General features: G+C 38.9%; 1 protein-coding gene across 11 annotated transcripts in view; it reads right to left on the bottom strand.

The window, feature by feature from the left end:
- The window catches only part of SMARCA2 (SWI/SNF related BAF chromatin remodeling complex subunit ATPase 2), a 182050-nt gene that overhangs the window by 119005 nt on the left and 50971 nt on the right, over positions 1 to 12074 (bottom strand). For all 11 annotated transcript variants that reach the window (XM_037998454.2, XM_007969380.3, XM_037998457.2 and 8 more), the window contains exons 10-13: positions 6535 to 6588; positions 3672 to 3802; positions 3391 to 3448; positions 620 to 720 (exon numbers count right to left, since the gene is read on the bottom strand). In XM_037998454.2, coding sequence (XP_037854382.1) covers positions 620 to 720; positions 3391 to 3448; positions 3672 to 3802; positions 6535 to 6588 — 344 coding nt within the window. The remainder of the gene's footprint in view (positions 1 to 619; positions 721 to 3390; positions 3449 to 3671; positions 3803 to 6534; positions 6589 to 12074) is intronic.

Below are 12074 nucleotides of genomic sequence, written 5' to 3'. Positions count from 1 at the left end.
CTCTGTTGTATGTTGTTTCACAACAGTTTTCTTTTAATAGTCGAGCTATACAAGCAAAGAAATGTGCAAACCCTTGATGTAGAGGGCCCACAGGAATGGATGAGACACAGAGCCAGGACACTCAGAGGGTTGGAGAGGGTTCAGGGACTGGGCGGGAGTTGGTGGTCAACTTGGCAATGGCAGCAGGAGGAAGACAGGAATGGTGTCTCTCACTTGGGTTTCAGGGAGAGTGCTGATGTCATAAAGGGAGGCAGGAAAGGGAGCGAAGCAGCCAGTTAGGGAGGTAAGTCTCATTAGTTCAGTCTGGGATTGAAGTGCAGACGACAGGTGTGACGCTCAGGAGTGAGCCTGAGCTGGAGGAGGGGATTAAGGAGAGAGAAGAGGAAGGAGGTGAGGAAGAAAAGGAAGGAAGGAAGGGAGGAAGGGAGGGAAGGAGGGAGAATCAACATGAAACCCCGAGACTTGGGAACCCAGAACTCAGTGGTGACCTCTAAGAGCAGTTTCAAGCAGAGTGTAGGCGTGAAGTTAGTTGCCTTCCTTAAACAAAATTTCCTAAAAGAAAATTCATCAAGCATCATCCTCAGGCAATGCATTTCCAAGGGAAAAACTCAATACACACTCAATGATCTGCTTAGCATCCTTCTCAGAAACTTCTTCGCTATTTGGATCCAGAAGTATTTTCTCTTCGGTTTCCTGCCTACTGGACTCTTCTTCCTCATCCTGGAGAAGGAACAAAGATAGGGAGGAAATTATATCTTAACAAGAAAATCTCTATGATTGACATTTTCTGAAAAGACATGAACTAGTATTCAACTTCACAAATGAAGTAAGATCATAAAATTCAGGGAGGAAGTAAATTTAACATCTACTTAAGTGAGGCAATACCCCCATTCCATTGCTGTCGAAATCATGAATGAGAGAATGAAGGAAACTCTCTGAGAATCCCCTAGAACCCTCGCCCCCAAGAATGAGTATGTAAACATCATGCCAGAAACATAAATATTTATCATTATTTGGTTATCAGAGTCCTGTAGAGCATGTCTGCTTTCACTCAGTAGCATTCTCTCTAAAGCCATATTGTAGAGATATTAGGATCCTCCTTCTCATACAAACACTCTCTCTGATGGCTGGGCGCAGTGGCTTATGCCTGTAATCCCAGCTACTTGGGAGACTGAGGCAGGAGAATCGCTTGAACCCAGGAGGCAAAGGTTGCGGTGAGCCAAGATCACGCCACTGCACTCCAGCCTGGGCAACAAGAGTGAAACTCTGTCTCCAAACAAAACAAAATATAAAACAAAACAAAAAAATCCACTCTCTGATAATGCCCATGGGACTTGGATGGCCCCATACATGTCCACCGCAGAGGACCTGGATCTTGCAAGCACACTGCTTTCTGTGGCTGATTCACATCACACATCACAGAGTACTGAGATTAAAAACTCTCAATAACTTGGCAAAGGATTCAACACCTCTCCCTTCTCAACTGAGTACTACATCCAGCTGACCCATTTGAAAGCATCACTAAATAAATGTCCATTGTGTCCACTACTAACCTGGTGCAGAAGGCTAAATCTTTCCAGACAATCCAGTAGAATTTCCTTGAAAAGCAGATTTAAAGAGAACCATGCTTTTCCATAAATCTTAAATAACAAAGTATGAACTGACATACTATCAAGGAGAAAAATCAAACCTTACGATAGCAGATCATTTAGAAGCAGGGAGTAAGCTAACGCCTTGGCACAACTCCTTCATCTTCCAGGCCAGGAAATAAAACGCTGAGAGGGGACATGACTCTCCACATGTCACTCAGGCTCACCTGCAGCAAACCCATGCGATGGGCCCAGGGACAAGGGCTGTCTGTGCCTGTCATCCTCAGGTTGGCACCTGCCAGCTAGGCGGCCTACTTTATCTTATCTCTGCCCTCTCTGGCTCTCTTAACTCGAAGAGAAGATTCTTTCAGTAGGTCATTTATAAGCCCATTCATCCAAGTAAACAAACCACCTTTAAATATCTTAGAGATAGAGTAGCTGGGGGAAAAAATAGCATCCCCCAAAAAGTATTTGCTTTTTTGTTAAAAAAAAAAACAGGATCTTGCTCTGTCACCCAGGCTGGAGTGCAGTCGCATGACCTCAGCTCACTGCAGCCTCTGCCCAGGGCTCAAGCTATCCTCCTACCTCAGCCTCCTGAGTAGCTGGAACTGCAGGCATGCGTCACCACACCCTGCTGATTTTTGTATTTTTTGTAGAAACAGGGTTTCACCATGTTGCCCAGGCTGGTCTCGAACTCCTGGACTCAAGCAATTCTCCCACCTCAGCTTCCCAAAATGCTGGGATTACAGGCATGAGTCACCATGCCCAATCATGTTTGCTTTTTAACGATCATACATTATATATGAATAATATATATATGAATATATATGCATCATATATTATATATGAATATAATGTAACTCTTATTATTCTTCCTTTTTACAAAAGCATTAAGTGCTCATGGAAGACTAATTTGGAAAACACAAGTCTACAAATAGAAGGAAAACAGCTATAGTCTTGAGATCCTAGTCAGCTATTATGGGTAAGGATGCTTTACCTGGTCCTCGGCACCTATACTACGGCACTCTCAAAAATATCAGATCTAATGACTTAGTATATATTAACTAATGTATATTAACAATGCTCTAATAAAGGAAATCAAAACTTCTTTTAATACTTCTATTTTTAATTATTACATTAAACATTTTGCAGCTGACTTAACAAATATTTTATTATTTCTCAATTTCTATTAAAAGTACCCAAGATTTCCATTTTAGGTTCTAGTTATACTAAGTATTTCTTCCAAGAGACTGAGCGCTTCTCTTTGGGTAACAAGTATATTTAAGGAATTCAAACAAGAATCACATTTGGAGAGAAATCAAGAGGATCAATAAACTCATTAAACCAAGCCCATGTTGCCCTTTTTTGTCCAAGTTTCCAGACTCAGAATTGCAAACAGACTCTAAGGCCTGAAGGACTTCAGAACTTTTTGGCAGCTAATTCTCAGTGTGAACCACTTAGAGGTATGGCATGGCCTTTCCCAAAGTAATCCATCTCCAATTCTCCCCCAAAAGACCACTTCATCATCTCCAAGTTAATGCCAGCTTCTCTTTTCTTGGTTACAAGTGAATTTAGAATGTGCCAAGTTTCCCCATTAGCCGGGGCCTCCCAAGAGATCACTGTACCTCTAGGCATACACCATCAAAGCATTTGTAAATCCTTAGCTCCAGCTGTCACCTGAAGGCCAATCCAGGAGGAAGAATCGATAGAAGGACACGAGGCCCGGGCTTACATTCAGGAAGAAGTTTCTTCCTCTGACAACTTTCAAACCAATAAACCCCAAACAGAGATACACACATACCTCCTCCTCGTAATCAGAATCACTCTCTTCACTGTCGGATCTAGGGGCAACTTCATAACTAAGGAAAAAGAGTGAGGAAGAGGAGGGGACTTAGTTTTTTAAATTCTCAAACAATAAAGACACACATGACTTAATAGCACATTCTATGTGTAAAAGACAAATCCAAATAACAACTTCAACCATCTCAGCAAAGGCTGTGTAGTTTTAGTTTCGAGATTGTACAAGATTACCAAAATCTAAAAAGCTAAAAGAACACCATGAATGCTGCTTTCATGCCTTACCCAGGATTCATTTCCAGCCAGGCGTCCAGCTGACTTGCTTTGGGTGCTTCTGGTCCGAACAGAACCTTGCCGGTTTCTGTGTGAGTCACTTTGACAGGGAGGTCACTCATCTGGCTGCTCTCATCTATGGGCTACAAAGGAGAGAAAATCATGTCATGGCTTGATGTTAAGACCTTCTCCCAGTTCTTTACTGGATGTTTCTCAGCATTTTTTGCTGCCCAGCATCTGAAACCTTATTCTGTATTTGGAAATTTCACTACCTAATGAGTTTTGGTGGGAGGCGAGAGGCTACCTCCCACTAAAAAAACTGAAAATGCTGCCTCCCTGGCAGCTAAGATACAGGCACAAACCTCAGCTCCAGCAACCAGATACATCACCAAGGCTGTGAGTTAGGAGCTAGAAGTGCCAGGGTGTGGAAACCAACAGGTACACTGGTGCAGGGCAGACCACAGTAGCAACAATGCCAGGAAAGTGGTAATGGCTCTGTCAAGCTTCTGCCTGCTCCCAACCACAGCCTGTCCTCACTGGACCAGTTGTAGAGCATAATATTGGGGATAGCCCTGAGTCAGGTTCTTCAGAAACCCTGGAGATCTGATGAGTTGCCCGGTATCCTATCAATATATTCCCTTTTTATTTAAATCAGGCAGAGTTGATTTCGGTCATTTGTAACTAACAACCCCCGATTCCTCAACTAATACTTTCCAGATAACAACTACTGCAAAGTCATGGTTTCACAGAGAATGAAAAACAGAAAAGGTATTATAACCCATGTCATCTCATGAGTGGCTGGTTTGGTCTCTGCAGAACCGGTGTCCTTTTTCCAAAACTAACCCCCCAGGTATCTAACCCAACTATTGGTATCTTTGAGTGTGACAAAGAAAAAAGCTCTGCTCCTCTGAAATCTGGCAAATTGACCAAGATTAAGCTAAAGTTCATTACTAGACTACTATATCCAAGGAACACAAGAATCACACTTGCATATAATCAGTAGCGAATGACTGCTCCTGATTACAGGGTGACCTGTACTTCTAGAAGCAGATCCCTAAGTAAAATGTTTATTTGGAAATGTTTGATTTGTGAGTGGTTCAAGTTATCTATCTCCTGAAAAGTAATACAATTGAATTTTTAGACAATTCAAGAATTCCAAAATTATTTCTAAATTCCTTTCAATTGGAATTAAGCAGAAATGATAGGATAACCTACAGTATGCTATAGTTTATCTTCCATATCTTATAGGAAATGACCAAAAAACAAAACAAAACAAAAAACACATAGCCAAAGGTTCTTTCCCCTTACACCCTCAACAAAGCACTGTCAGCATAAGAAACAATATATTAGCAATTATCCACAAAAATAACCTTAAAAAGAGAAAAGGCTTACTCCAGGTTGTCGTTTTTCTCTTTTGTGTGTGCTAAAGCAATGGTTTTGAACATCATTACTTTGCACGCCAACATGACACTTCTTCCTCATTAATGTAAAAGGTCATCTATATACTCAAGAGATAAAGAAGAAAATCTACAATTTGCTATCATTTCCCTTGGAAAACTCATATTCTGTTATCATGAACCATTATAATATAGCTTGTTTTTGTGCTCATGTCATGCCTCTAAGAAAATTGGAAATCACTGTAGATAGAATTAGAACCTTGGCAAAAGCACTGAATGAGAACAGAAGAGCATAATAATAAGAACATTATTTCAAAACAGAGCAAGATGTCCATGTTGCAAGCCTTAGCAAACAGGACACATGTGTTAAGACTAAAAGAAAAAAAGATGTATGTCACAAGCCCAAGATCAGTAGCTAATTTTCCCAACAGACAGTAAGATGTAAGAACACTATTAAGCTAACATGTTAAATCTCTCCCTGTGTGCTTGTTAATTGTAGACCAATGGGAGGCATACTTAGGTAAGGCTGGGCTTTTGCAAATTAGAGTTGTTTCTAAGTGCTCTAATATATAGTATTCTTTTCCCATAACAGCCCACGGAGTTTCTTACATATCAGACATTTATCCTGATCCTTTCTTTCCTTGTGATGGATTATAGTGGTTAAGTAACATTTATTGTTCAAGAGGTTTCTGCATAGAATAGTGGTTCAATCTCTTTTTCTGCATCTCTGCTGTTTGAGTTCACAATACAACTGTGTGCAGAGCGATACCAGAATGGGAAGTGGCAACCTCCCACCCACTCCGATCCGCCAAGTAGGTTTATCAGAATTTATAAGACAAAATGAAGATCATTTGAAACAAACTCCCTTCCCATCCTGCTCTGGGAGTGTGCCTCCTCACTGTGAATCGCTGGCAGGGAACCTTAAATTCTTCAGAAAAAAAAATCCAATAAATAAATGGTATCCTCATAATTCAGGAGAATACTAGAACTACTAGGAAATGAATTTTAGGACTAGGCTGATGAATATACATATAGAAGCTATACGGCAAGCCTATTAAAAATTTCAAAAATAAGTTAACCAAATACGTGACTTCTTTAGTTTATATATTTTTATAATTTCAAACTAATAATAAACTAGAGAAACTGGGTCCTATGTTATGCTTCTGTATCATTTACTGGGCAAGATAATTATAGAATCATTTAAGATTCTTACACACCCTATATATTTGTAAATATATGATTATATGTGCACAAAAAATTCTGAAACAGTATGCAATATATTTAATATCAGTTGATTGACAGTCTGACACGCAAGTAGATTATTTTTCACTGTATCCCTTTTGTATCATTCTAATGTTCTACTATGCTAATGTATTACTATTTTTACTTAAAATAAATAGCAGAATAAGAAAAAATAGTATGTATATGGCACGGACTCCATTCAGCAGAACACAGTGGAAAGGATGACAATCCCTTACCTCTCCATCCGGTCCCAGGGCAGACTCCCCACCCTCTGCATTCTCTTCAGCCTTCTGCAAAACAACAAAAATGTTATATGTAACCAACACGATGGGGTACAGGACTTCCTGGTAACTCTCTGGTATGTAATAGAATTTCATTGTTACCCCATTATTATCTAACAGAGCTTAAGTGTTAATGCCTTTTATGTTCATTTCTCTTTGCTGAGACAAAACATGTATTTTATGAGCAACTTGTAGAGAGTCACTTAAAGCCAGATATGATCTGAGACCAGCACACTAGAGATTTGTAGATTGTGTTTTCAGGGACCCAAAGAGCTTAAGATAGGGCAGCATCAAGACAGTGGTCAGAATCTGAAATGTTCTTCTCATGTTTGGGAGTGTGAAGACAAATCCTGACATAATTAGCTCAACTTTCCTATCCCCTAAGCAAGTTTTCTTCAGCAGTGAAGAACATTCTAAAACTGTCCGTCAAGAATAAGCTCTGATAGCAACAATAGACACTGGGGACTGCTAGAGGGGGGAAGGAGGGAGTGGGGCAAGAGGTGAAATAATTATTGGGTACGATGATCTCTACCTGGGTGACAGGATCAACTGTAACACAAACCTCAGCATCGCGCAATATACCCAGGTAATAAACTTGCACATGTATCCCCTGAATCTAAAATAAAAGTTGAAATAATAAAAATAAAATAAAATAGGATTCTCAATAAAAAGAATAAGCTATGAACCACTCCATGGGCATAAAAACATAATATAAAACTTTATGAGTTCCCTGGATGTTTTTAATTCCACCTAAATTTCTTTCATAATATATAGTATTTCTACCATGTGTATATGGGAAAATTTGATGCAGATACTGTTGTCCCATGAAGAATTCTGTTATCTACATTTCTTACATATCCCAATATCTTAGTCCATTAACTTCTATGTGCCTCAAAAACAACCTAAATAAAAAGTTAAGAATATGTCATATCAGCCAGGTACGGTGGCTCATGCCTGTAATCCCAGCACTTTGGGAGGCCAAGGGGGGCGGATCACAAGGTCAGGAGATCGAGACCATCCTGGTTAACACAGTGAAACCCCATCTCTACTAAAAATACAAAAAATTAGCTGGGCGTGGTGGCGGGCGCCTGTAGTCCCAGCTACTCAGGAGGCTGAGGCAGGAGAATGGCATGAACCCAGGAGGCGGAGCTTGCAGTGAGCCAAGACCGCACCACTGCACTCCCACTGCACTCCAGTCTGGGTGACATAGTGAGACTCCGTCTCAAAAAAAAAAAAAAAAAAAGAAAAAGAAAAAGATTATGTCATATCTTGTACATATCCAAGAAAGTCTCATCTGTAATATACGCAAAATAATGTAAAATTTCTTCCACTTATGATAACCTCTCTGACAAGTGAAATCTTTAAAATCACCTCTATAGAATCCCTATTTTAAAGTTACTGCTGGAAAGCTGTACTATTTCTGCATAGTATAATGAGAAAAAAAAAACTTTAGTCATTTCCTTTGCCAAGATGCTTGAGAAAATGAGCTTTCCTCCCTTGGGCTCTTTAGTTAATTAAAAATAAAAAATGATGATACACAATCAATATGAACTCAACTTTGTTTACTTAAGATATCGATTATATAATACGTTTTTGCCTTCTAGAAAATAACTCAACTGTCTTTTGACAAAATAGCTTTTAAGAAAACACTTAAAGTTTAAAATCCACTTTTATTCATAGTGAAGAAAGGCAGTTCCATCAGCATTTGAAATTTCTGAAGTTCTTTTACAATGCAATTTTCTTACCAAAAATACATGTATGTATGTATGCCAAAGCACAAGGCATTAAACAAATGCAGCTTCTACCAAACAGTAGGAAATAAAATACTCCCTTTGGTTATGATTTTCCAAGAAATTAAATTTCTATTTTTGTCACCCCAGAGCGAAAATACTTATAAGCTCAAAAGAAATGATCAGCTTGGAAGAGCATCAGGCTCTATATCTATGCTAGTGACACAGAGAACAATAACAGAACCCCTGTATTCAGAAAAGAAACCATCCCTGCTACCAGTCACTGAAGGTTCCATTTTTGGAATTCTCAGAATCTATACTCAGGGGACTATTTTAATTAATGGGGGAAAGTCAATTAATCCCACCATTCTTTCCATACAAATCAGAAATAAGCTACAAATTTGGCCAACAAAGAAAATCAAATGAGACAATGAATAAGCCAATTTCAAATATCTAGCAAGTGGAATTGGATCACCATTTCAATGAATAGTACATTAAAAAGCTTGAAGCATCATATATTAATATAATCAAAACTATTCTAAAGGACACTTTCCTATGAATATACTATACACTAGCTAGATTGTTATCTAAAAACTGTCTCATAGTCAGGCCCTTCCATTACTTAAAATCTCCCAAACTATTTTTTAAAATTCTATTAGGTATTGAATCTGAGAGACGGAGTAATATTAGATTTAAGACAGTTGAGTTCTGGAATTAGACAAACTATGTTTGAATCTTAGCTCTCCGTAATTAAGTGCAAGAGATCTTAGTTGTATGATCTTGAGCAAATCATTTTCTCTTTGCGTCTTAGTTCCCTCTTGCATAAAACAGGAATGGTAACAAACAGTACCTATATCCTAGGGCTTCTGCAGGACTGGTCACTGTTTCAACATGTACAATCCAGTGTCACAATTAATATATATGCTGCCAGCCTCAATCTCCACATTGTACAAGAGTCAGCGATAGTCCAAAGACTATTCTTTTATGTCTCTAATTAAGACTGGCTGTAGCATTTCCTGAAAACTGCTTCATAAGCCTACGAGGTGAGGGATTTTTGTCTGTTTCGTTCACTGATGCATTCCCACACCTACAAGGGCATTTAAAAGGCACTAAATAAATATTTGGTGATTGAAGGAATGAATGAAAGCACAAAGAGCAATGCTTTCCACTTAGCATATGCTCATTAAATTATTATTATCATAAATAGGTGCCAATACATTTGCAAGTCATAAAATAGTTAAGAGCACATACACAATTAGCCATTGAATTGGTGCTCTGTGTGACTTCCCTCGCAAGCATGCCCTGTCCTTGAACCGAATTCTGCCATGTTATTCTAAGAGAGAGAGGCCAGGTGGCAGTCTACTCTATGGCAAAAGATGTCAATTTCTCCCATCATACTTTGGATTCCTTCAGTTTGATGACATTCCTGGTTGGTGCGCTTTCGTAAGCCCATGTACTCACATCAACCTCATGCTGTGCCTCAAAAGTTGAAAAAACAAAGCAAAACAAACACAACTGTCCCTTTTTTTGGTTCAAAATTAACACCCAAAAGCTTGTGATCAGTCTACTGTTTGAGCTGACTTCGGACAGTCTCTAAGCACCTGAGGAAATGTCCTGGTGTGGATGCAGCAGCTGGTACAGTGTCTTCTGCCACCTGAGAAATTTTCATATGTAGTTATCTGCATCGTATAATTGCAAATGCATGCTATCAATATTAACAGTTGATGCTGGCACTTATTTCCATTGATTGAAAACAAAACAAAACACTGAACAAGAAACTTTGTACTGGCTTCTTCCTACATGCAAAAAGAGTTTAGAACTAATTATGCTTATGTAGGAAGGGAGGAGTATAATTAACCTAATCATGTAAGGGGACATGATAGGAATTATTCATAACTAAAGATTACTCATAACTAAAAATTACTCAAACTAAAGACAATGTGTGTTCCCAATTTCCAAGGCCAATGTCAATTCATATCTTCCATTTAGCAATGTTCACAAACAAAGGTATGTGCACGGCTACCCATCTTCCTTGCAGAAGGTATAAAAAGTAATCAGCAACAGGGCTGAGGAAGGAAAGAAATCTCTAAACATGAAAATCCTGTGTAAGCTGAACTCAACAGAAGACTTCAGTAGGCCATTTTATTTAGATTACTATAACATAGGCTATAAACAGTCTCATTACATAAAGAAACAGTTTTAAATAAAATATTTTACAATCTCTATTATAAAATGAATGTACTTTATCCCCCAGTGGATGTTATTATAATATACTGAAACAACATTCAAATGTGCTGGTATCTGAAGGACTCATTCTGTTTCGCTGGAAACCTAAGCTTTCCAAAACCACTTGAGTTATTTTTACTGTCATTTAAGCGGACCTTAAGATAGGTAATCGGGTAATTTTTTAAAATGCCCAGGAATATCAAATTAACAGGCATTTGCAAATTACTTGGGTTGTTTCTTATAGAGAAAATTAATTCAAACATTTTGACTCAAGTAACTGGTCAATCCAGTTAAACAGGACTTTGCTCTAAACTTCTAGTCTCACCCATTTTGACACTGAACTAATCAAATAAATCTAATCACTGTGGCATTGTGTTCACTTATCCTTACAATAGTTCCTACACTTGAATGTCCAGAATTACATTAGAACCTTTCTTTCATCTGTGAAAATCTTGTAGAGGAAAGCTGTAATAAAGTATATAATCTTTGGGGAAACTATAAGAGATAAAAAAAAAAAAACTGAGAAGAATCAGGGAGTAGCTTGAATTTAAAATAAATGTCTCAATAATATTACTGCTTTGCTTTTCAAGCTCTTTTTACTGAAAATTGTGCCAACAGCAGGCTGTTCTGACATTCTGGTATCTAAACAGGATAAAAACACATTTCCTACCACTATATTGGCCAATACATTATGCCAGGAAGGTTCGACCTGCAAAATATCACAGTCCTGAGATTTACTTATAATAAGTGGTTGGTAAGGAAAAAGAGAGAGAGAGAGAGACAGGATAAAAGAACTTTTAGAAAGAAAAGCGAACCCTCCAATGTAGACTATATCTGGCCTAGTGTTGCCTCAGAGATTCTGAGTATGGGCCCATTAGTATCATATGTTTCCAAAAAACGTCACAAATAAATAACACAAGAATAGTTCTGCTGGTATACATCCCACTGAAAGATGTGGAAGGGAGAATTAAATATTTAGTTTTGGCTGATGTCAACAGCTCTGGAAACTGAACCCCTGAAATAGCTAGACTTTTTTTTTTTTTTTTTTTTTGAGACAAGAGTCTCGCTCTGTTGCCCAGGCTAGAGTGCAGTGGTGCCATCTCGGCTCACTGAAAGCTCTGCCTCTTGGGTTCACACCATTCTCCTACCTCAGCCTCCTGAGTAGATGGGACTACATGTGCCCGCCACCATGCCCAGCTAATTTTTTTTTATTTTTTAATAGAGACAGGGTTTCACCGTGTTAGCCAGGATGGTCTCGATCTCCTGACCTCATGATCCACCCACCCCAGCCTCCCAAACTGCTGGGATTACAGGCGTGAGCCACCGCACCTGGCCGATGGCTAGATTTTTAAGCAACAGGCAGGGGTGCTCCTGGTATGGGCTCCTAACCACAGCTTAAGGAAAAATGTACCCTAAAGTACTGTGAGAGATGCCTCATAATCACCAGGAACCCTTGTAAATTAGAGGCCATGTAATTAGAAAATTCTCTTTGTAGGAGTTGGGGGAACAGGGTGGTAGGCAGAAGTTATCACCTGTGAT

This window comes from Chlorocebus sabaeus, chromosome 12, assembly GCF_047675955.1.
Source record: "Chlorocebus sabaeus isolate Y175 chromosome 12, mChlSab1.0.hap1, whole genome shotgun sequence".
In the NCBI taxonomy this organism is placed as follows: Eukaryota; Metazoa; Chordata; class Mammalia; order Primates; family Cercopithecidae; genus Chlorocebus; species Chlorocebus sabaeus.
Note: the sequence above shows the minus strand (reverse complement) of the source record. Positions and strands in the feature narration are given on the sequence as shown.